The sequence below is a fragment of the Manis pentadactyla genome, chromosome 17 (assembly GCF_030020395.1).
Source record: "Manis pentadactyla isolate mManPen7 chromosome 17, mManPen7.hap1, whole genome shotgun sequence".
NCBI lineage: Eukaryota > Metazoa > Chordata > Mammalia > Pholidota > Manidae > Manis > Manis pentadactyla.
The window spans coordinates 62,762,015-62,787,853 of record NC_080035.1 but is presented as its reverse complement, the minus strand read 5'-3'; the positions used below and the strand labels follow the sequence as shown (position 1 = coordinate 62,787,853).

General features: G+C 38.3%; 2 protein-coding genes across 2 annotated transcripts; one reads left to right on the top strand and one right to left on the bottom strand.

Moving 5' to 3' along the window:
- Nucleotides 1-5,134: 5,134 nt before the first annotated feature.
- Nucleotides 5,135-25,225, bottom strand: ABHD13 (abhydrolase domain containing 13). The gene is made up of 2 exons (XM_036893624.2): nt 24,972-25,225; nt 5,135-10,094 (listed from the first exon to the last, which is right to left on the bottom strand). Exon 2 carries the CDS (start codon nt 10,072-10,074, stop codon nt 9,061-9,063), a length of 1,014 nt encoding a protein of 337 aa, XP_036749519.1. The 5' UTR covers nt 10,075-10,094; nt 24,972-25,225; the 3' UTR covers nt 5,135-9,060.
- LOC118916572 (protein FAM177A1-like) lies at nt 12,825-13,657 on the top strand. The gene is given in 2 exon segments (XM_036893625.2): nt 12,825-12,910; nt 12,912-13,657. Coding segments are annotated over 2 exon segments (612 nt in total). The 5' UTR covers nt 12,825-12,845; the 3' UTR covers nt 13,459-13,657.
- Nucleotides 25,226-25,839: the final 614 nt, after the last annotated feature.

The window sequence follows — 25,839 nt, the reverse complement described above, 5'->3', positions numbered from 1 at the left end:
CGTGTCATTTGTAAACGGACAGTTTCACCTCTTCCTTTGTGATCTGGGTGCTTTTTCTGTTCTTGCCTAATCACCCTACACAGAACGTCCAGTACAACACTGAATAGAAGGAAGTGCAAGAGTAGACTTGTCTGGTCCCTGATCTGAGGGGGAGACCTTTCAGTCTTTCACCATTAAGTATGATGTTAACTGTGAGCATTTTGCAAATGCTCATTTTGAGGTTAAGTTTCCTTCTAGTCCAAGTTTGTTGGGTGTTTTTTCACTAAGAAGGTATGTTGAATATTGTCAAATGCTTTCTTCTATTCATATGGTGTTATGGACTGAATTGTGTCTTCCAGAAATTCACAGGTTGAAGCTCAAATGTGACTGTTTTAGGAGACAAGGCTTTTAAGGGGAAAGGATTAAGGTCTCGAAGGTGGTGCCCTGACTTGACAGAACTGGCGTCCTCACGGAAGAGGAAGAGCTCTGTCCCCAGCCATTCACAGAGGAAGGGCCAGGCGAGGACACGTCATGACGGTGGCCATGCACAAGTCTGCAAGAGACTCTCCTGGGAAACCAGACTCGCAGGCTTCTTGACCACGGACTCCCAGCCTCCAGAGCAGAGAGAAATTAAATCGCCACTTGAGCCACGAGTCTGCGGCACTTTGTTAGGCCGGCCCAAGCACACTGATATATAGACTGTACTGCATTAACTGACCTTCAGATTTTGAATGGACCTCACATTCCTGTGACGGAGGCCACCTGGTCACAGTACATAGTCCTTTTACATGTTGCTGGATTCGGTTTGATAGTATTTTATTAAGGATTTTTTCACCTATACTCATAAGGAGATCCCTTCTGCTATAAATTATGTTATTGGGATATTTGGAAAACTGTGAATAGGATCTGAGAAATAGATGTAGTAGTGTATCTGTGTTGAGTTCTTCATTTTAATGGCTGTGTTCCCATTACGGGTATGAATGTAGGAGAATGTGTTTAGCAAATACACACAGAAATATTCAGGGATGCCGGTGGGTTCGCTTGGGACGTTACTTTGAAATGCATCACTGAAAGTTCTTTTACTGTACCTCCAGCTTTCCTGTAAGTTTGTGATTGTTAAAAACACACACAATAAAGGGGTGGATCGAGAAAAAAGAAAAGGGAAGGGGGCAGGGTTCAAAGACTAGGAACATCTCCAGAGGAAGAAGTAAGAGGTTCCAGTAGGAGGGAAAATTCAACAAAATGCCACAAAACTGTTTAATCTAAAGGAAAGTCAAAAGAGAAGGCTACTTTCTGGGCCGCCTCCTGGTCTAGGCAGGTGCTTCTCTCACGTTCCGCCACCATGCCACGCATCCCTTCTCCCCTAGCTCAGCAGCAGAGCGCGCTCTGCAGAGATGACCTTGGTCTGTACTCTTCCTCGGCTAGATTTGCCCTCAGCCTCTCCTCTCCTCTCTGAATTTTACTCATAAATAAGAATTAAAGGGCAACAAACTACTCATTAACATATATTTTCTTAAATTTTAGGCTCTAGGAAACAATTATTCTAATAAGGGAAATAAATTATACGAGGAGGACATAGGAGAACACAAATGGTTTGTCTTTTAGATTAGCTACCACTTAGAAAATAGAAAACAAATAATTAAGGTATGCAATATGCAAATACCAAATGAAGTCACATTTAGAAAAGCTAATCTTCACAGGACAGTTCTATGCATGAGGACCCAAAGGCAGAGAGCTAAAGCCTACGATTCTTCAAAGAGCATATAAAAATGTTTATGTATCTCCACCCCCACGCAGCTTCTATTCTTTCTTTTAATGGGAAAAAAACCATTACTGACCACCTGCCTCAACTACCTAGTATTCTAGTAACAAAATATATCACTTAAACTAACCTTTTTTATTGCTTCATCATAAAAACATCACTTATACTGGGCTATGACCTTTCTAATCATCTTAACTTCAATATCTAGATAACTTTGAAGTGCAGGGTGCAGCCTTCACAAGCTTTTGGGGTGATATGGTGATGCAAATAAGGACAACTGAACGTTTTAGGGTTTTCTGCTCCTTCAGATAATGTTTCTGGAATGCAGAGGTACTGACATATATTTTCCAAAGATATCATCACATGGTGGAGCAACTGCCATATACCAGGGATATTTTTCACTCATAGAATTCTTATTGAATTCCAGCTGTGTGTCCACCTCCACTAAGTTCATAGTCGAGTGGGTAAAACTATACAGTTGGTGTCTGTGTCTGTAATTCAAGATGCTAATGACTAAAATGCAGGATACCCAAATAACAGATAATGATGAAATATGGTAATAGATTGGTAGGGACTTTAACAATATTACATCAGTTCTTAAGAATCTCCAAGTCCTCTTTTTAAGTGAGAATTACAATTATTTAACAGCTGTCCCCAGAGAATTTGAGCTTCTCCTTGACTTCTGCCCTAATCCAGTCTTCTGTCCTGTCTTAGGTGCTTCCATGATCTCTATAGAGGAGACTTTAACTCACACCTCAGGCAATATGTCTTGGGAATACAGGCCACGACAAATGGCAATAGTCACATTAATTTAAGTGCCTGAGACATTGCATTAGCTTAAAAAAATGATAATAAGGATAATGGCAAGCGTTTTAAAAGGGAACCACAGGTACATAGGAAAAACACAAGGAAAGAAATCAAACCTGGACAGAATCACTGTCACCCAGAGTAGATGTTCCACGGCAAGGGGTTCTAGGGCCTTCCACTGATACGCCCTCCTCACCTCCTGGCCCTTGTCTTATTCACAGCAGTCCTACGAGTTATTGCTCTTGACCTCACCTGATCTGTTCCATACCTACCTTCTGTGCTCATTGCTTGTCTTTTTAAAAGGTGTATTTTCACATTTATCTCTCTCTGCTCATGTAAGTAGACCCCACAGGTTGCATACGTCCTGCATAAGCATTGCCTTTTCTCCCACCCTGAACAGTGATTTAATCACCTGGTGAACTTCTGATGTTCCTACTTTAATCATTCACTGGTTTGGTGTGTGCGCCTGTGTTTAACTCCCCATACAGGTTTGTTGCTCATCTTGATCTAAACTTTCAAGAAATATTAAATGTTATACAGTAATTCCCTCTGTGCATCTTTTTCCTTCCTAAAGGAAAAGTCGGAACTAACTTTATAATCAATGAGCACATTCACACAGAAAATACACTCAGCACCTGAGGTGCATGACACTGGGCTTGCTCGGTGCCGTGTCAGATTGACAAGGACCACGTGGCACCCACTCCACCTGGACTATCACAGGAGCAAGACATAAAAAAGGGAAGGAGGACTGTGTAATAAAGAACGGACCTGGCGATAATCAAGTATCAAAATACAAAATGCAGTGAGTGCAACACGTTTTGAGAAAGGGCAGAAGCTATTTCTAGAGTTTCCATGAATTTGGGTCATGAGCTCAGGAACCCAGCAAGCTGAAGACATTTGGTCTGGAGGTTAAAGCACCGGACATAAGTCAAGGCAGAGAAGAGGAATGACTGATTCATGAGAGAAAAAGTAGCCATCTTTTAGGACACAGTTATGTTTCTTTTGGGAAGGAGCCTATGGACCAAGAAGGCAGCCTTTGATCTGATGAGAATGCAGGCACTAAAGGCCCTTTGGAAGGGAAAGGCACGGAGCTTTTCTGGAAGTTCGAACAGGACACAGATCAAGGAGTGAGATCAGTGAAGTTAGAAACCAGTTCACAGACTACTTAGTTACCATGAGTAAATTATTAAAAAGGAGTCGGTATGTAACAAGCGTTTGAGATAAATGTTAGATGTTATAAAGTAATTTCACAGACTGATATGGCAGTAGTGAAAATGTTAGGGAAATGTATCTTACTGGAGAAAGAAACATAAAAATCAGTTTAAAAAGTTATCAGTTTCACTTTATGAGGAAGATGACTCCCATATCTTTTGAGCTTTGGTTATCTATAAAAGGTTATCTATAACACCTTACCACCTTATAGGCTGTAAGATTTTCCAACAGAACACACATTTCAACTATTTTGAAAAAAATGTAGTTTATTGTAAAATATTCCTATGTTTCCATTTGTAGCCAATTCTTGAGTATTCCCAAAGAACTAGTCCATTTTAAATTCCATTTCAATGTCTTAAATCTATTACAATGAATAAAAATTTGCAAATGGTTTCATTGATTAACAAAGCAATGTGCAGTTGCCCTAGAGTTACAACTGAATTCAAATCCTGGCTCCATTTTGGGTTATTCTGAGTATATTGCTAAGCCCCTCCAAGCCTGTTGATTATAAAATGGGACTGCAAATTACTCAAAAGTTGTGGGGTTCAATGACAACACATTTTATACTTGGCATTACACTTATGTATTCAGAAAATATCTTACCCCTCACTTTTCATTAAGATAGGAGTTATTTTCTTTAACCAGATCCAACTGTTCATGATCTTAGGATGTAACAGAATGCAAAGCAAGGGTTGAAGAGTGAAATAGGAATGTGAAAAAAATTACCTTCGGTAAACAAGAAATAATGATCTAAAACCTGCTTCCCCTTGAGATTCAGGTTAGCAATCTCCCAGGGAAGTACATGAGAAACCCTACTTCCCACTGAATCTACCCCATGGGAAGTTGGATGACAGTAAGTGGATTCATCTCCATGCGAACAGGGACATTGAAGGCTTGTCACACACCTCCTGTCGTCCAGCTGGCTCTGACACTGTTCAAGCACGCAAGCTTGTTAGGGAAAGCAAACTACAAACACGTAAGGGCCGAGTATCAGCCTTTTGCAGTCATCTCAAACCATCAACTCAGTACTAATGGGACCAAAAAAACAAAACAAATGCAGAACTTTGTGAAACGGCGCTTCATGCAGTCTGAAGGCAAAGTAACTATGAACGGTCAAAATTCATTTGCTCCTGGATTCATTTAGCTATTCACTGGAACCTGTTCATTCACCACTGGTTCGTATGTAGAAAATATAAACCTAACTTCTACTTTATATCCACACCATTACTGCAGTAAAAATTCATTAATTTCAGTATGTATTCAGGAATTTTATTTAACCTTAAAGGAAACTTTAATGTCCTACCATGTAACTTAGGCTAATAGAAAACTAATAAAAATTTTAAAAAATGAGTACAAACTATCTTAAGACATTAACCAAATTTTTAATGTATCAATTTATTGCATGTCAGTATACAAACAGAAAGTATATTTTAAAAGAAATTTATTGTAAAAAAACAAATGTAAATGTCTGCTTGCCATGGTTAGCACATAATGGTATGGTAACATTCAAATTTGAGTTTTATAAAATTTTATTACTGCTTCAAATAAAATATGGGAAATAACAAAAATATGATTTACATTATGAAACTGGATTAACTTATCATGAAGGTACTTGAATATGTTGAAAACTTTTCAGTATATGCTGTACTGACAGAAATTGTTATAAATTAAACAACACACACTCATCCCTGTTACAGATGTATGTATGGCACTTTTTGTAAAAAACTGTCTTATACGGTCTTGTTTTTAAACTACATTTTTAAGATACAAAATGTAAGTGGAGGTATATTTGCACTGCTTGGCAAAAATGTGTTATTATTAGGATGAATGAATTTGTTTTTGCCATACAAATGAACGTATTAGTATGGGCTAGCTAAAATGATGTGTATATATAGCAATATAAACAAACAGAAGTATGTTTCACTCTCTACCATATAGATTTAAAAAATAGATGTCTGTGCTCTGTCACTTCAAACCTTACCTGAGTGATATGAAAATACACAAATTTAAGTGGAGAATCCAAAAGCATTATGACTTTCTTTCACAGTTTTTTCCTCCGTAATTGTGTTCAAATATAATAGGAGAAATGGAGAGGAAAGAGGTCAGGGGAGGATTTCAGTATATCTCAATCCTGGACTAATTTAAAGTGATTTCTGTGACATTCTTTTTAAAAGTGTACCTTATTTACTCCTAACCTCAAAGAAGGGACTTAATAAAAATTACACTTAAGCTGAGCCTGCAAGATAACATATAAAATTGAATATGGCCTTTAATTCCAACAACAAACCTATTGCCACCTCCAACCAAATCTTACAAAGGTTAAGAAATGAGTATGAAAGCATCTGGTGGCATGGATTCTCAACAAGATGTATTACGATGGAATTAATCCAGTGGCACATTTCCGAAACTGGAACTTGGGTAATTATTAAGCGTCTACAGCTCGTGATGAAAAAAGAAATTTAAGTTGCCCTGTGACAAAATTCAGAATACCATTTTAACAAAAATATAAATTTTATAGTCACAGTGTTTGCAAATCCATAGGGGCAGTTGCAATGGCAGGTGCTCCAGTCACTTTGTTAGAAATGCCTTGCATCCAAAGGTGGTTCTGTACTGTCAGCTTCCTTTGCGCCGATCACATTCGTTGTTTCCCTGACCTACATCTGAGAACCACGCTAGTTCCCTTCCCAGCTGCTTCTATCCATTTAGTATTCTTCGGTTACAAATTATTTCCTCCGATATTTTGCAATATACTTTTTGCCATTTCCCCCCCAAAAACCCCCTTTTAAAATACGGATTTTCACCTAAATGAACTGTATCTGGCCATATTTAAAATCATTCTAGGACTTCCAAATTTAAAATAACTTAAATTAAAATTCATTCAAATCCTATAACTGCTCTTGCATAAATGAGCCAGACATTAATGCACAAGACAGACACACTTCTATTCCCACTTAGATGAGTCCAAATCAAGGAATGATGCATGAATAATTCATGTTTTATTAAGACCAATTGCTTTGGCCACAAAATTAGATGTTTTGAAAAATAACAAGGGCGTCATGGGCCCCTGATAAGTTTGTTTTCTGCCCCCGCCCATCTAAGGAAATGGTCTCAAATACAGACGCTAGGAGAGAAAAGATGTACTAACCCCTAGACACAGCCCTTCCTTTCGCTACAGAGAGAGAGGTTCTTTCACCTGAAGAAAACAAAGACAGGGATGGAACAAGTACTCTACAAGTTTGGAAGTCGTGGCTTAAAAGAAAAGATTGTTTATAAACTGAGAGTATTAAAAAAAAAAGCAGCATAAAACAAAACACTGATGAAGAAAAAACTTTTATACTTCATCAGCACAATATTTACAACTGAAGTTGATAAATTCCACCATAATGTAGAAGACTAAATGATTACATGAAAACTTAAGAAGATACTTTGTAAACATTAAAGAATGATACAAGTCTAAGCTTTAGGCATGTAAGCTCATGTCTAAATATACTATATTTTGTTGTATTTTTTCTTTTTAATACATTATTTAGGATAGTCATTCTACATAGCAATGACTGACAAGATGAAAAATAGCCATTAATTGTGGTGAATTTATACATACAAACTATACCTTTCATGAAATGCATTACCAACTTTTTTTTAAAAAGCATGACTTTTTTTTTACAATGATTTATAGAAAAACATTATCTTGTTTTAGAAATCATACTTGCTATATATTTTTTCTAAACACTGACATAAAGTGAATAAGAATGTTATTTGGCAAAAGTATTTCTAGCCCTATGTCCATGGGAAGAGTTTTAAATTAGGGTCAAGATTACTGACCCATTATTTTTCTACTCTAGCTGCTTGCACAAAGTCAATAAATACATCTAAAGTATTCAAAATATCATATGTTAAAGTTGACATACAATGTACAGAGCCAATCACACCTAATTTTTGAGGACTGCTTGAAACAACTTTGCACAATTATGCCTCATAGCTTACATTTTTTAAAAAGTAAATCCTGCAAGTTTTAAGGGGCTCTTTTTATAAGTAAGATTTTCTTACTCTTCTATATGTCTAAATACTACTCCCCACTTAGAACCATTTAATTGTTTAATGCAGCAATAATTTCTGTGATAAAAGCTTTATAAAGTTCCTTCATTCCCACATTCCTACACGTGGAACATAAAGAAATAACACTTCTTAAAGCTGTCTTTTGATGCAGGAGTTCTATTTCATACTAATTGCAACATTAAACCAAAGGACATAGTGGGGGTTTTTTTTGCTTTAACTTTTATTTTCAGAAAGTCCAATATATTATTACCTTGGCTCTCGTGGTTTAAATATACCCGGATACTGGGACTTAAAAATCCGAAGTGGGAACTTTTGTAAAACAGTATGTACAATCATGTAATGGTAAGACTTCCTAATTTAATTCTTAAACAAGGTTTAGTCTTCATTATGACTGCTACTAGTGGTTCAGCTGTAGACTTACAAAACTGACAGAAGCTAAAATTCTCTTACCACCAAAATTACAAATGTTAAAAAGTTCAAATATGCACATCAAAGCTGCAGTAAAATTCTAAATTTCTGTTTTACATGCCATGATCCAGACTGTACCCAACAAAACATGGTACATTTATATTGGAAAGTGGGGTCCCATTTATTTGTAAGAAAAAGCTGGATCTCAGCATTCACCAGAGCAAAATTCAACGGCAACCTGCACACAGGCCTCAATTTCACTTCTTGCCAAAAACAAAATAGAGTTTACATAAAAATAGATGTAACCCAGGTTACCATATACATTGGTATATGGCAAGTGCTATTTACAATAAAAACATTGCATTGCATAATTCAAAGAATAAAATACCATCATGCATTTCAACTTTATGGTGAAAAATGTAGTTACAGAAAGTTGGCTTATCATGATTGTCCTGATATTTACTAAAGGAGTTATACCCAAAGGTTTCTCATTCCCGCCTCCTTCCACACCCAGCCATTAATCTAAGTGTCACATAGACTATACCATTTTAGCAACAAGAAACTTTTGAATACACTATTATACTGGCATATTAAACTAGACAATGGATACATAACCACACTGAAAGGTTTGACAAAAATGTATGAAACAATCCCAAGAATTATAGTTCTTCAAATGTAAAAAAAATATTTGGATTATCCTAAAGGAGTACTGAAGTCCTTTCAAAGTTTAATGTCACTCTTCAGACAAGCACAGACAGAACACACTTCTGGAAAGGAACATTCTTTATCATTCTGCCCAAATTAAAATACACTGCATTAATCAAACAGGAAAAACATTATATGATTGTTACATTGGACGAACTTTTTGTCATTTCTTCAGGAGAATGACTCTTTATTACTTCTTTGATGAATTGCTCGAGGGCAGTGAAGTAACCCTGGCACTGCCATGTGTCATTGTGAGTTCCATCAGGAAAAATGGCTAATCTCCTAGTCCGAGATGGGGAGAGTTCATAAAGTTGCTTCATCATTACTGGTGGGATTAACTGGTCAGAGAGTCCAGAGATGAAGAGAGAAGGCATTCTGCACTGAGAGATTTTTCTGTAGGACAAAAATTTATTTTTGTAGCACCATAAAGGAAGGTAACGCATTGGAAAGAATGAAAATAAAGTGCTGGCCATGTGCGGTATGCTTAAAAATGTGTTCTCCACCATAATGGCTGAAATCCTATGTGAATTTTCAGAAGCCAGATGAATAGCCACTGCTCCTCCCAAGGAGCGACCAAAAAGAAAAATTTTTGTTTTGTCCAGGTCAGGTCTAGTCATCATGTAGTCTAGCACAGCTTCGGAATCCAGGTAAAGTCCTTCTTCACTCGCTTCTCCTTCACTCTTTCCGTATCCTCGATAATCAACCAGCAAAAGATTAACTTTGAGGTTGACCAACATAAGCAATGCATTTGGTAACCTGTGACCTATGTTGCCTGCATTCCCATGAAAATAAATTATAGTTGGGGAATAGGGTGAATTATCTCCAGTGTATCTTATCAAAATAAGATTTAGACGCACTCCATCTTTGGTTCTGATGAAAATGTTTTCGTGCGGAATACCAGTGGGCATGGGGACATAAAGGCGTGAGGAAGACGGCTGTTCTGGAAAATAAAGCAATACATCCTGGAATTTATATAGAATACCTGCTACTGATATGAATATTAATAAAAGTAAGACAATGCCTCCATAGAGATGAAAAGTCACTATTAAAGGTAAAAGAGAGATACGGCAGAGAGCCCAAGACCATGAAGCCAAGGCTATCAGCCATCTTTCAACAATGTTCCACAGCATCCAGGACTTTTCCATCGTAGCTCTCTGTGAGTGTCCTAAAGAGAGAGAGGGGGAGAAAAATAATCAGTGATTCCACACACATTGATTACTTTAAAACTTAGATCCATGATATAATAAATCATGGTACTGGGTGAATCCTTGGAAGCATCCATCAGTCTATCCACAAAACCAGTTGCTCTAATGCCCCTTGCCTTTTCTGTCCTCAATCATCCCCTTTCTTCCACCAGCTGTATTTATGAAACACAAGTGTTCATCAAAAGTGCTTATTTACTGCCAGGTACTTTCAGCCATGTATTCTTCTTGACATTAAAAGAAAAATAAGCTGATGCCATGTTCCCAATTTCTTATATGAGGGAATGGAGTTGTGGGGCATCAGTGAGTCCGCTGTGGTCCCCGCTCTGCAGGTCAAAGAGCCCAGAGACCAATCAGTATGACTCTGAAGCTCTTGGTCCACCCGCCGGTGTGTGAGGTAGGTTGAGAGCAGTTTTTTAATGAGGTATCGTTGACATATTACATTAGTTTCAGGTATACAACATAGTGATTCGGTATTTGTATATATTGCAGAATGATCACTACAACAAACCTAGTTAACATCCATCACTGTAGATCGTTACAAAATTAATTTTTTCTTTTAACAAGAATTTGAAGATCTATTCTTAGCAACTTTCAAATACACGATACAGTAGGATTAACTACAGTCAACATGCTGTCCCAGTACATCTTGAGGACTTAGTTATTTTATAACTGCAAGCTTGTATCTTTTGACCCCCTTCACTCATTTCACCCACCCCCCCCCAGCCCCGGCCTCTGCCAACCAGCAATCTGTTTTCTGTAGCTGTGAGCCTGGGATTGCTTTTCTTTTTAGAGTCCACATATAAGTGAGATTGTACACTATTTGTCTTTTTCTGTCTGACTTATTTCACTTCACCCTCAAGATACATCCATGTTGCAAATGGCAAGATTTCCTTCTTTATAGAGTAATATTGTACCATATTTATGTACCATATTTTCTCAATCCACTCATCCATCAAAGGACACTTAGGTTGTTTCTGTGTCTCAGCTATTGTAAATAATACTGCAGTCAACATGGGAGTGCATACAACTCTCTGAGTTTTCATTCTCTTTCGATAAATACCCAGAAGTGCAATTATTAGACCATATGGTAGTTCTATTTTTAACTGAGGAACCTCCATATTGCTTTTCAGTGGTGGCACCAATTTATATTCCCACCAACAGTGCATGAGGGTTCTCTTTTCTCCACATCCTTGCCAATTGATATTTTTTGACTTTTTGATACTAGCCTTCTAACAGGTATGAGGTGGTATCTCACTGCAGATGTGACATGCATTTCTCTGATTAGTCATGTGGAGCGTCTTTCCATGGACCTGTTGGCCAGTTGTCTGTCTTCTTTGGAACAATGTGTATTCAGACCTTCTGCCCATTTTTTAATTGAATCACTTGCTTTTTGCTTTTGGGTTGCATGAGTTCTTCATATAATTTGTAATATTAATCCCTTATCAGATACATGATTTGCAGTATTTTCTCACATTCAGTAGACTGCCTTTTATTTTGTTGATGGTTTCCTCTGCTGTGCAGCTTTTTAGTTTACTATCTTCCCACTTGTTTATTTTAGCTTTTGTTGCCATTGCTTTTGGTATCAGATCTAAAAAAGCATTGTCATAACTAATGTCAAGCAGCATACCACCTATGTTTTCTTCTAGGAGATCTATGGTTTTAAGTCTTACCTTCAGGTCTTTAATTCCATTTTGATTTAGTGTTTGTGTATGGTATAGGACAGTGGTCCAGTTTAATTCTTTTGCATGTGGCAGTCCAGTTTTCCTAACACAATTTATTGAAGAAACTGTCTTTTCCCCATCGTATATCTTTGGTCCTCTGTCATAAGTGAATTGAGCATACATGCATGGGTTTATTTCCGGGCCCTCTATTCTGTCCATTGATCTATGTGTCTGTTTTAATGTTTTAATGCCACCTCCAGCCTGGTTTGCTTACCAGACCTTTGTCATACAGTCTGAAGTCAAAGCGTGTGATGCTTCCAGCCTTCTCTTCCTTTCTCAAAACTGTGCTGGCTACTCGGCACCTTTTGTGGCTCCATACACATTTTATTATTATTTGTTCTATTTCTGTGCAAAATGCCATTGGAATTTTGATAGGGATTGTACTGAATTTAGAGACTGCTTTGGGTAGTATGGTCATTTTAACAATATTAATTCTTCCAATCCATGAGCACTGAATATCTTTCCATTTATTTGTCTTTTTCAATTTCTTTTGTTAATGTCTTATAATTTTCAGTGTACAGGTCTTCCACCTCCTCGGTTAAATTTATTCCTAGGTTTGTTTTTTTCTTGGTAGAATTGTAAATGGGATTGTTTTTAAAACTTCTCTTTCTGATAGTTCATTATTAGTATATAGAAATGCAACAGATTTTTGTATATTGATTTTGTGCCTATAGCTTTACTGAGCTAGGTAGGTTGAGGGCAAATTTTAGGGAAGAGGCAGTTAATAGATTCTAACCAACCATGACCAATCCAATATAATTTATTGTCAATTTTATTTTCTTATAGGAAAATTGAAATTAAACAAACTAGGATAAAAATAAAGTATTTTCCCCTCTACCTGAAGTTTTCTGCAACTGAACTTAAAAAGTAATTTAAACTAACCACTAGTTTCTAATATTGTATTTTTTTTGAGAAAAAGTTTAAAAATTTGTCTTTCAGGCAGCGTGAGGCGGGCGCTGCTGCGCCAGCAGCCCTGTGGCGGCGACGACGATGGCCCGGGAGCCAGTGGGCCCTGCGGGAGGAGAAGCCGTCGCAGCCTCGGCAGCAGGCGCCGCGGGTGGGTAATGAAAGAGGCTTTGAAAATGTAGAACTGGGAGTCAGAGGCAAAAAGAAGAAAGTGCCAAGGAGAGTCATCCACTTTGTCAGTGGTGAAACGATGGAAGAGTACAGCACAGATGAAGATGAAGTCGATGGCCTGGAGAAGAAAGAAGTTTTACCTACTATTGATCCGACAAAACTTACCTGGGGCCCCTACTTATGGTTTTATATGCTTCGTGCTGCCACATCAACCCTCTCAGTGTGTGACTTTCTTGGAAAGAAGATTGCATCTGTTTTGGGCATCAGCACCCCAAAATACCAGTATGCCATTGATGAGTATTACCGGATGAAGAAGGAGGAAGAAGAAGAAGAAGAAGAAAACAGGATGTCTGAAGAAGCAGAAAGACAATACCAACAGAATAAGCTGCAGGCTGACTCTGTGGTTCAGACAGATCAACCAGAAACAGTGGTATCCAGTTCACTTGTGAATCTCAATTTTGAAATGGAGGGAGACTGTGAAGTAATTACAGAAAGCAAACAAAACTCAGTCTCTCTCCCACCGTAGAATTAAATGACTATCAAACGTCAAACGCTAAGGTTTTTATACTGGGAACTTTTACAATCTTTATTCAGTGGGACTTAATATATTTTAAATTATTGCCTGGAAAAGGGACAAATGTTTCTTCATTCTTAGGCTCTATCTAGCAAAAGCCAGATTTGAAATTTGGATATCTGTACTATATGTTTACTGTGTCATACTAGTGCTTTGATTTTAAAATGATCTTTAAAATAAGTTAAGGACATTATTGAGTCCCAGTCACCAATTAAGAAGAGTGAAATGATTAACCTTGTCTGTTGTTTGTGTTTGTAAGGAAAAGGTAAATTGCTGATAAAGGCTAATTGGAGTTGATATTCCTTGTCTCAGATTAAAATGAGGATTTTTTTCCCTCTAGGTTTTCTCATATTATGTCTTACATTTATATATTTAACTATTAATTTCATACTAAGGATGGTTCACTTAATAAAAGGAGCAAGATAAAAAAAAATTGTCTTTCACATCTAATTAAAAAGAAATTTCAGATTGTGAGTATCATGAAATAATGCAAAGGCTTTCATACAGTTTTTGTTACAATTTTATACTAGTCAGTCACAAAGATAGCTATAATTTATTGATAAGGCCATAAACACTTTGGGATAAGTGTGAAACAAACACAAAGAAATTCTATTTCTATTTGAGAACCAGTGATAAATGAAGAAACTGATTCACTGGAGAAAAAAACTTTTAAAGGTTGCTGAAAAATATAACTGATGTAAATACAGAAAAGCTACCAAAAGTCAATTGTGTTATCAAATAAATTTATGCATGTTATCTTAAAAAGGCAAAAGAGGTGAGATGTTACAATATTTGTACGTAGTAGTGACATCCACTTATATATTGACCAAGTTTTAAAAAATATTCTTTTACTCACTAGCAAAACTACCATAAAGAAATTATTCTTAAATTTAATAAATAATTGCTAATGACTGATTTAAAGAATATTATCATAGGCCTTGAGCTAATAAATGTGGCATTCTAGGCAACCAAATGAGATTTAAACACAAAAAAATCATAAAACCAAGTTGAGTAAGACTGGCTACAAAGACAAGTGAAATGATTTAATTGATTTGATTTTTCACCTTTATTTCACCTCGTACATTTTTCTATTTCACTAAACATAAACTTTCAAATATGAATTCTTGCTCAAATAACTCTTTGAACATAAACCAAGAACACAGCATTTTTCTGAAATTTCTCTGAAATCAACACTGCCACCTAGTCGTAGCAAGTTGTACTACACGAGCTTCACACTAAGCTAAAGGACAGCAGGAATGTGGAGGTTTGTTTTCATTGACTATCATAACACCTGGGTCTCTGTGAAGTACATCTCACAGCACATGGCTTTAGTAACTGTATGTTGCTCATAGTTTTAGCAAATTTAGTAAATACAAAATCCTTCCTATGTTAAGTTTGCTTGTTTTCAATTCCTCTAAGAGGATAGAGGGAGGTATGACAGAGACTAGGGAGCAGAAACAATTGGCAAATTGGGTTAGGCAAATTTACGGCAGCAAAAATACAGGCTTAGAAACTACAGAAGCAATACCTCAGGACCCGGTTATCAGCCTTGGTTAAAATCAGTTAGGAAGAGTCTGCATGGCAGCGGCCAAACACGCCGACTAACACTGCACAGGGAAAAATGTGTCCAAGGTCAATCATCAGTGCCTCTTACGTAGAACTCTCTGGCCACTATTTACCAACAGCTTACGTGACACGGGGTTGCGCTACATTCCTTCATTGTGGTGCGTAAGTCTCACCAACATACCTGGTCACTTAATATTTAACTTAACTTTCTTAGGTAAAAGTGGTATCTGAATGATTCATTTGTATCCAGAAATTGCACTGGGAAAATTGGAAAACACACTGGCATTAACTGCATACAACAAATTAAAATAATTTTTGTGTAATGATTAGGTTTACAAGGTTCACAATACAAAATACAAATATATTACAGAACTGCGCGATTTGGAAGATAAGATACCAGTCAAGACATTTCCTTAGTGAAAAATGTTACTGCTTTTTTTTAACATCAAGCCAATCATTTGGTATGAGTGATGAGTAACTGAACACCAGCTGGCGATATAGTAGGAAAAAACACACTACAATTCCACCACCTTTCAAGTCTGCTCTACCATACATTTGCTAAATATCCCTGGGTTTATCACTTATTTCCAGTCTGAATTTCCTTTTCAGTAGAATGAGAATTTTTAAAATGTCTATATACAAGGATGTTCAGCATTATCAAATGAAATTAATAAAAGAAGCATTTCTAAATGCTATATAGATTTATTAACTTTATCTGCTTTTGTGACCAGTATTCTGGCTGTACTACTACATTCTTAACCATGTTCTGCTCAAATTAATACCAACCTCAGAATTTAGCAAGCATATGTAAGACAAGAAAAAAACCTAGAAATTTGATAAGGGCATGGCACAGCACTCCTTCTAACCTGGATAATGAGAGTGAACTGACTTGGGTTCCAAATCAGACAGAGTTCTTATAAAAAACTATTACAATACCAGTCAAAATATAAAGCTCCTAATACATAGACAAGACATACTTAGAAATTCAAACCATATGTATATATACACATATCTGCATAGATTAAACCCATACAGTTAAAATTTTCAATTATTCAAACTTTGAAAAATTATCTTTTTTTCTTGAAGTAGCCTCTTTAATTTCAAGTTTCAACATACAATATTCAATTTAAATCTCTAAGGCCAGAAACTTGTGTTTCTCCTTTTCACTACTATACCCCTACTGGGCATTTGATGCCATTTTCCAAATACTCAAGACTAAAATGTTTTTAATTGAAGAATTCAGCAATATATCTAAATTATCAGACTTTAAGAAAACATAACTATGCTGAGCACTCGGCATGTTTAAGACTTGACATCAGGAAAAAGGGCATATTTGAGTCCATTATTTCCTAATATTCCACATTAGGAATAATAGGGGTTAAGCTTGCAGTTTGTGACAAAACATTTCTTGAAAAGTCACCTCAACTAGCTGACTTTGTATAAGTGTAATCTTACAATGGGTTGTTAAACTGTAGAAGTCAGAATAAATGTCAATTTATTTTCAGGAATAGCCAATGGAAGTCGATTTTAAGTACAGGTTAATAAAAACTACTCTGGAGTGTGCGTGTCTTTAACATTATGGTTTATTAGTGTTTAAAAAGAAACCTCCACTCACAGACTGTCTTATTTTTACCTAACCCAATTTGCCAATTGTTTCTGCTCCCTAGTCTCTGTCATACCTCCCTCTATCCTCTTAGAGGAATTGAAACAAGCAAACTTAACATAGGAAAGATTTTGTATTTACTAAATTTGCTGAAACTATCAGCAACATATGATTACTAAAGCCATGCGCTGAGATGTACAACTTCACACGGACCTAGATGTTACGACAGTCAACGAAAACAAGTACTGCCTCTGACACGTTCCCCACACAGACCCTGCAGCCAGCGGGTACACATGCTTTCCATTTATTTCGTTAATATACATTAGTGAAAGTAAAGGGTTAACAAGCCCTTTTCTCCTCTATGGAAAAAAAAAAGACTTCTGGTTAACCCCCTAGCACTGTTTCCTTGGAAACCTCATAAGAGTGAGATATTAGCTATGTTTCTAAGCAACATTTTGTGTGGTAAATTTGACCCCTATTGGTGTACTAAATCTGGACTAAGCAGACAGTGAACAGAGCCACACAGGCCGTGTGGGAAGTCTGAAGAGCGGCTTCTAAGTGGGATATGTAACTGGCATGTCCTCTGTTAGTCTTGGCCTCTATGCCCATGTGCTGTTCTAAAAGATACTGTTTTCTGTACAGCAGGAAGCAGCTAAGTCAGGGAGGCACCTGCTCCCACTCATGTGTCTTCTTTCCACTAGCCTGAGCTATCACTTAGCAACAATACACCTGATATGGACAGGATGGGTTTTCTAGCCTGTATCTTTCAACAAAGCAAAGAAACGCTGGGGCCAGGTATGGTCTATTAGGTCTTTTAAGTGCAAATGTCCAGCTGAACTCCAGGCCACTGCTGCTGGTCGTGCAGAATAAGGAACGCAATTATTTAACCCTCACAGTATGTTCCCATGGGACAAAACATTCATGAAATGTGTAGCCAAAAGGGATGGCTTATTTGCCAGGTTCTTTTGCAGGTTGAAATGCATTTACTGACACTTCAGTATAATAAACAAACAAGAGAAATTTAATATATTCAAAGTTAAACCCAAGATTATACTAATTTGAAAGGTGGTTTGTAGGGAAAGAACATCAGACCTGCAGAGCATAAAAACTTAGCCGACCAATGTCCTCTCATCTTCCAGATTTCTTCTACATTGTTACTACGTTTTTAACCTTATGCCCACATGTTAAATACCTGACTTACTCCCATTTCTCAATTCTGCCTTTGCCATGTTATCACACCGGCTCTCACATGTCGATGTCTCTAAAACCTGTCTTATCTGTAGCGTTAACCACCCTCAGTAACTCCTTAACTACCTATTATCTGAGAATCTGATGTGTAGCTCTCATAATGATCTCTCATAAAAAGCAAGCCTCACTTGCTCATAAGTCCAATGGACTTTTCTCAGTCCTCACTGTAACACCACACCCCTAAGTGGCCCCATGCACTGACCCTTCTCAGGTTCCAGTACACTCCAATTCGGGCTTCTCTCTCCTACCTAACCCTAAACGTAGGTATTTTCCAAAGTCTCTCCACTTTTCTCTTTCATTCTCATGATCCAATGACCAAACTTCTATAAGTTATTCCCATTCTCTATATCTATTCCATCTACGATCCTAGTGTATCTGTTCTTCAAGTACCTGATGCTTCACTGACATCTCAAACTCATCCAAAACTAAGCATATCCTCCTCCTCCTCACCTGATGTTTTACATGCTTTATGTTAACAGGAAACAAACAAGCACAAGGTATCAACGTATTGTTTAAGAACACAGATTTGCTTCTGCGGCTCAATACATAATGGCATGCAAACTAAAATATAATATGTGTTATGGTATCAAAAATAGGCACATTATTATAATATGTACAGGTCTTGTATTTGAATGAAAAAAGTCACCCTTTAAAATAATTTGTTTTTTATTTAGATGAAGTGATTAGAGGTGTCATACTGATATTAATAAGCACTTATCAAAAAATTATTAAAAGCATGACTAACTTTACTATAAGTTATAGACAAAGTAAATATAATTACAACTGTTTACCTTTTAAAAGAACAGTTTTGAAGTATTAGCAATATTTTGATATACTATATAAGCACTTCATCGTATGAATCCAATTTATAGATCTGGTTATCGACTTGAGAACTATGGTCCTCATTATTTGGTTCAGGTTTAATGCTACATATGCTCCGTCTTGAAATATCAGCCCAGGATGAGTAGTACACAATAACCAATTTAAGACTAAAAATAAAAACAATTTAAAGCTGTGACACTGTCAGAACCACCACACTGGTTACAGTGTTCACCTGGTGATAAGTCAACTGAGTAATGGGTACACTCATTTGATCTCCAGTAATATCCCATGTGCTCCCTCACGTATGTACTTGGAGGATTGCAAATGGTTCCATTTTTAACGAAAAACATTTAAGTAACTATTCTATAAGCTGATGCTTAAACAAATAGAGGTCAGTACCAAAGTTGTGGCTACCCTCGATGACATGAGTCCTCAGAAGACACGTGCAAATCCCCAGAGAGCTCTCACACCAGAGAGGACCCCTGAAGCAATCCCATGGCTGGTTTCCCAGGCTCTTCAGACCCAAAGCATCTAAGCATACTCTTAAAGATTAACAACAAGGCCCCAAATATGTGCTGACCTCGGCTACTTGAATCATGGTGCTTAGGCACTACAGACTATTTAAAAGTTATAAATCTAGTCCTTGTTCTTAAGTAGCTCAAGATCTACTTAGGAAACAGATATGGACATAAGTAACTGTATATTTCTAACATAAGTTCATTAATAAATAAAGATCAAATAAAGATCACAATTGTCCTTAAATATAACAAAAGAAAAAAAAACCTTAACATGTACTCTTTACAGCATAATTTTAGTAATCTCTGGATTACATCACACTTGATTACTTATAGAAACTAAGTGGAAATTTATGCAAACTTTTCAAAAACAGGACAAAGTAATTCCAGGGTTAAGAATTTCTCTTACTTTCCATCAAACAGCTGTCTATGCCACTTATTTTTATTCACTTAGCACGATTATTCACAGGAATTGGAAGTATTCAAGTGTAATCTAAATAGATACTTGGCAAGGCTACTGTAAAGAAAATTAGAGCAGTTGAACTGGACAAACTTTAAGGTCTCTATTAAACCTGAGATCTCTCTATGCCAGTGGTTCTCAAAATCTGGCTGCAGAACTCCTGAGGGTCTCCGAGATCCTTTCAAGGGGTCAAGATCAATATTATAATTACACTAGCTGCTATTTGCCTTTCACTGTTTCTGACACTTGCAATAATGGTGCAAAACCAATGATGAATAAAATCTGCTGTTGCCTTAGCAAGAATCAAGGCAGTGACACCATTCAGGACCCACTGTGTTCGTTACCACCATTCACTTGAGGGAAGGGGGAAGGGGAAGGGTCAGCTCTACTTAGCAATGCCACTGAAGAAGCAGTAACAATTATTTGTTTTTGAAGAGCACACTAGTCTTTTCCAAATGACCAATGAATGGTATCGCAAAATCAAACACGAGTAAAAAATTCATTACAAGGTAAACCAAAGGATTTTAATGTAACAGAGACAAAAAGATCGTTGACACAGGTTTCAGGTTCTACAATGTAATGGACTTTTAAGAAGTGACCACCTATTGAGAATAACGGACTTTTAAGAAGTGACCACCTATCGAGAATACTCTTCCCTTTATAAAAACAGATTTGTGTGAGTCTGATTTTCTTCACATGTCACCTAAAACAACCTACCCTGAGAATGGATGCAGAAACATGATAACCAGCCTGTCTTCTAGTACACAGACATTAATGACATTTACAAAAGTGTAATACAATGTCATAATGCTTCCTAATTTTTTTGAAAAGACAGCTGTTTTGCATAAAAATATTAGGATGTTAATATGTACTGGATTTTTTCTGTCATTTTTTAAAATTATAGTTATATATTTTACAAACTCCCTACTTTATAACACAATAAATATCTCTAAATGTAGTCCATATTTACAAAAATTCTTTGGCATCCTCAATAATTTTTAAAAATGTAAAGGGGTTCTACGACCAAAAAGTTTGAGAACCACTGTTCTGTACCACCTAACTATATAACTGTATTGCCTTCCCGCCACCCCGAGACTTGTATCCTTCAAATTAAGAGTGATCTAATACGTTAATTTAAATCTTTTAAACATTATAATACATACTGGTTACTAATGTTTGCTAGACGCCGAAGAGAAGCATCTTTAATAAAAACACCTAATATTCTTCAGATCCCCAAAAGTCATAAATATAAGACAGATGACAAGCTTTGGAGAGATGACCTTTCAGCCTGGCCTAGGGCTCTGCGTGGCCCCGAGTGAGGCTTTTACTCAGTGACTGCTGCTCCACACATTCTCCATCACAAGCCAAGTCCACATCTAAATGCCACATTCTGAATGGGTATCACTTTTTTACTTTGGATCTAAGTTTCTACATTTGTAAAAGCAAGTGGTGACCTGAATAATCCTTAAGGTCACACATATTCTATTTTATAAGTGGCAAAGAAAAATTAAAGATAAAGCAGGTATTAGGTAATAAAAAGTATTGTCTTTACTAACTAGTATAATAGAAAGTTGGAGGCCCTAGTTATGTGACTTTTAACAGTAACTGAAGTTAGTGAGAGAGGTAAGTATGCACCCAGAATTAAAAGTGGGTCTCTAGAAATCTCAGATATTCACAGATGTAATGATTTCATTTTGCAGTTGAGGTTTGTAAAATATTTTATTCATCATACATTTTCAGTCTCCTTCCCGGACCACTATTGTCAAAGTAACATATTTTTAAAGAACACACAGTTAAACTGAAGAAAATAAGTCTGGCTAAACAGCTTTACACAGAACAGTGTGTGTTTTAGGAATGTGTAGTTATGGGAGGGGAGAAAGAAAAGCCAGGAAATAAATATACAAGGAACTAACATGAGTTTCCACGAACTCTGCAGGGTTTGTGCTTTGTTTTGTTTCTTAACTTTGCTAATGGAACTCAGGGTAATCTCTCCAATGAAAAGTAATGTAAATGATGAAAAACAGATTAAAGATTAATTCCAAGTCTATGATAACAACCATCCTCATGCTCCTCCGTACCAAAGAGTACTGCTCTCCCTCTGAGGTTGATAATCTATCCAGATAGATTTTCTATCCAGTAATATTTTGTCCAAATATTGAAAACAAAGAATAACAAATATATCAAGAACTAAAACTCAGACTATGGAAATGGATACATTTTAATAGTCTGAATAACTAGGAGTAAAGTAGATAAATACATTCGTCTTTCAATCACAGATGAAATTATATTTTAATGAAGGTTAGGACTGACTCACAAAGAAAAGCAAATGCTAATTTTTCTAGTTATTTTTTAATTGCAAAAATTTATACTGTATTGCACAGTGTACTGACTTACTGATTCAGCCAACAGTAAAAGTTCTTTGAAAACTACAGATGTTTACCTATACCTGAATTAAATATGAATTCCCCAAAAACAATATGACTTAAGCAATTATAAATACAATTCTAAAAGTCCTAACTTGTAAGTATACTATTACTTTTAAGGGCCTAACCCCCTCTGAAATGGATAATTTTCCAACAGCTTGTTTACAAATAAAAACTGCTTATACATTAAAAAACATACCTACAGGTGACGGAACAACGTGTAGGTTCAAGTGAAGACTATAGAAAGCAGAAAGCAAATTCCTGTGTCACTGCTAACATCTACATCACAGGGAAAGAATGAGTATCCCGTTGCTCAGACTCTGGTGGAATTTACAGCTTCCAATCACATTCCAATAACTATAAAACTCAGATTCAGCTCTCCTGCATCAATCTATCTCCTTTCCTGCTAAGCACTGGAAAGTTAAGAAACCATGCCAGCTGCAAAGCTGAAACGGAAACACAAATAGCCGCTACCAGTGTGTTGGAGGCACCACAGAATGAATTATCTATTTCCCTGATGGTTACCCACATGTCATCAATGATGAAAAAGTGTATATTAATAGTCCTATGGGACAAATGAATGATAACTGCCTATCGAGATGCTGGATAGTAATTTAATAGCTCGAAGAGCATCTTAAACTGGAATTTAAATCTGCCTGCGCATATCTCAAACATTACACTAGGCAGCAACACAGCACCATTTTTGTGCTTTTCCCTTCGCTCGGAGCGTGGAAGACCTGGCAAACAGGCAACACTGACGGAACAAAGATGACAGATTACTGTCACTATGGAAGCCAATCACAATTTGTTCTGAGATTAAAAATATCTGTAATAAAATGGTTAAAAATAAAAGGACCCACAAAACTAAAAATGCAAATAGTGTATTACAATTAAGATTGATAATAAAATTCAGGCAGTTTCCAGCTTAGAACAGGATAACGTTCCAAACAGTTTACTATAAACTAGATGGATGAAACTTTGAATTTATTTTCTTATAAAATTGATGTTACAGAAGTGATTCTCAAGCTAGTTCATAAATGCATAGCCCATACCCTGAAAATTCTATACCATTGCAATCCCAGCTGAATGTACTGCCCGTAGGAGTTAACACATATATGAAACAATAACATAAAATGCAGTCATTTATTAAAGAGGCTATCATTTGAGGGGGAAAAAATTCTTAGTTATTAGAAGAGCTGCAACTCTTTCAGACCTATTCTAAAAAGGGCATATAAGGGCCTCAGGCATTCCTGAGGTGACTAAACAAGAATTAGAAAGATTGTAGAGTCTCTGAGTAATAACTGAGTTCTAAATTAATGAACAGAGAAATAGAAATCGATTCCCCTGAGATAAGTGACTAGAGCAGAGATCACAGAAAAATGTTAGGTTGGACAGTTTCCTGGACCCACCACTAAGTTATATTGTTAATCCAGGACAACTTGGTTAGTAAATCTTCTTCAGGAGGCAAGGGGCTTAAAGTGCGCCTGAGAAGGCAGGTGGCGTACCAAGACCTGCATGTACAGACACTCCCACGCTGCCTTACTTTCCTCATTCCAAATTCACTATCAGTGAGAGGCGGTGAGGTGCAGTGGCAGGGGAGCGTCGGGCTTGGTCTCTTAGCAGCCAGGGGCTTTTCCAACGCGGCCTCACTAATGTATGTTTCCTCATACGTAAAGAGAGATGAAACATAATTGAAAAACTACCGAGGTCAAATACAGCCCATACTGTGTTAATAAATGCAGCTACTTCTAAAAGACAAAACGAGGTATTTTATTACCTCCCAGAGCAAAAGTAAGTGAAAGTAAGTACAACCAGAAGTCCTGCTAGGCTTGGATTAAATAATGGAGGAGATTCGCTGGAGAACACCTGCGCACTCACGCACGGGAAATTAGGGCAGTGCCGTGTCTTTCCGTCAGAACGCAGGTCAGGTAGCAGCCCCTTCAGGAAGCCTTCCCTGGACCTCTGCTCGCCACTGCCAACCATTCCCTATTCTGTACAAACGTGTGTGGGGGTGGGGGCGCACTTACTCCTGTCCTGTAATTCATCTACTTTAGGAAGACTGAGTTCCTTGATGACGGTGACTTCATCTTATTCAACTCTGTGTTTTCAGCACACAGCGTGCCTGGCACACAGTCTCTATTAACAGCGACCGAATTGAGCAGTCTGTCTCAGGTAAGATAACCACGACCTAACGCTTATTTATTTATTAGAATAAAACTTAACCTTTTAGTAAAAGATATGTGATTAATCGCACCATGCACACACATATAAATCCACGCCAAAAAAAACCCAGGAGAGGATCAATGAAAATCAAACATCAAAACTTAAAGCCCAGTCCCTCTCAGGTAGAAGGGCTTTTGACGTTAAGAGTAACTTTGGGTTATGACACCCTAGGTAACGACACTAGTAAGGCATTTGGCAGAAAATAAACGTTAACAAAAATCTACACAAAGCTGACTCCAATTGCATGGGGTGCTCGTGCTGCTCCTCAAACACCGCAAACTTGCCGCCGTGGCGCTCGCAGGTGCAAACCTGTAGGCGACGTGGCCGGACCAGGGCTGCCGGGCCCCGGGACCGAGCGGCTGGATGCTTCCCTCCCCTGCGGGCGGCGGGGGCTGAGTCCCGGCAGGGTTCGGGCACGTCACTGGGGCACCGCGGCCGGTCCCGGTCCCGGTCCCGGTCCCAGCAGCGCGCCTGGGTCCACAACAGGCGCTTCTCCGGGGCTGTCCCCGCCCGGAGGCTCCGAAACGGGTCCCGCGGTGCAAGGACAGGGTCCCGGCCGCCTGCGAGGCCCCCCGGGCGCCCTCCGCGGCCCGCCCCGCGCTTACTCAGAGCTGCTCGCAGGCTGCGCAGTCGGCCGCGGACTCGGAACCCGGCGCCGCGCAGCAGCGTCTTCCCGCGCCGCTCCTCATCCTCCTCCTCTAGCCGAGGGGCCGCCGCCTTCGCCACGGTCTGGCCCGCAGCTCCTGCGGCGCAGCGCTCGGCTCCCCCACTTCCGGCCCACGCTCGGTGTCGCCGGCAAATGCCCCCGCCGGCGCCCACCCCGGCTCTCCGCCTTCCTCCCCGACGTGGGAACTGGCCCGCCCTCTCAGGCATGCGCAGACACAGCGGCCAGGGTCGTCCCCGCGACGGTGGCGCGGACGGACAAAAACCCTCAGTGTCCGGCCGCTGCGCCGGCGTGTTCCCGGGGTGCTACTCAGGGGCCTCTCTGCCCACGCGGTACCCGGAGACCTACCGGGTGAGAGCTCGGAGCACCCCAGTTGGCTCTAGGGGACGCAGTCCCTACCGAAGAACGTGTGTCCGCCTGGTAGGACTCGTAGGGGTACGGGAGTGAGTTCCAGTGCGCACTTAAAGCGCGTCCTTAACTGTTTAACTCTTCCTACCTTGATCAGGTGGACCGTCAGGTGCGGGTTTTGTAAGACGATCTTGAAAAATTTAGAGGGCCATTTTAAAGAAAATGAATGCAAAATTGTATTATTTTTGCAAATTTTACAAAAGCACAAGCCATGGGAACATTGCTAGGGCCCTTTCTAGGGCCTTGGAAGTGGACACACAAATGGGTTCCTAAAACTGGAGCTTCATTAGCTTCCGCCAGTACCCCTGGGCACCAAGTTATACTGCAGGGTTTATTCACAGATGCCTGTCTCCCCTCTCTTGGTCATTTTCTAATCCCCGTACCCTGCTTTACTTATACAG

Excerpts from the sequence above, each read along its gene's own strand:
- ABHD13 (XM_036893624.2), bottom strand. The coding sequence starts at position 10,074 with ATGGAAAAGTCCTGGATGCTGTGGAACATTGTTGAAAGATGGCTGATA.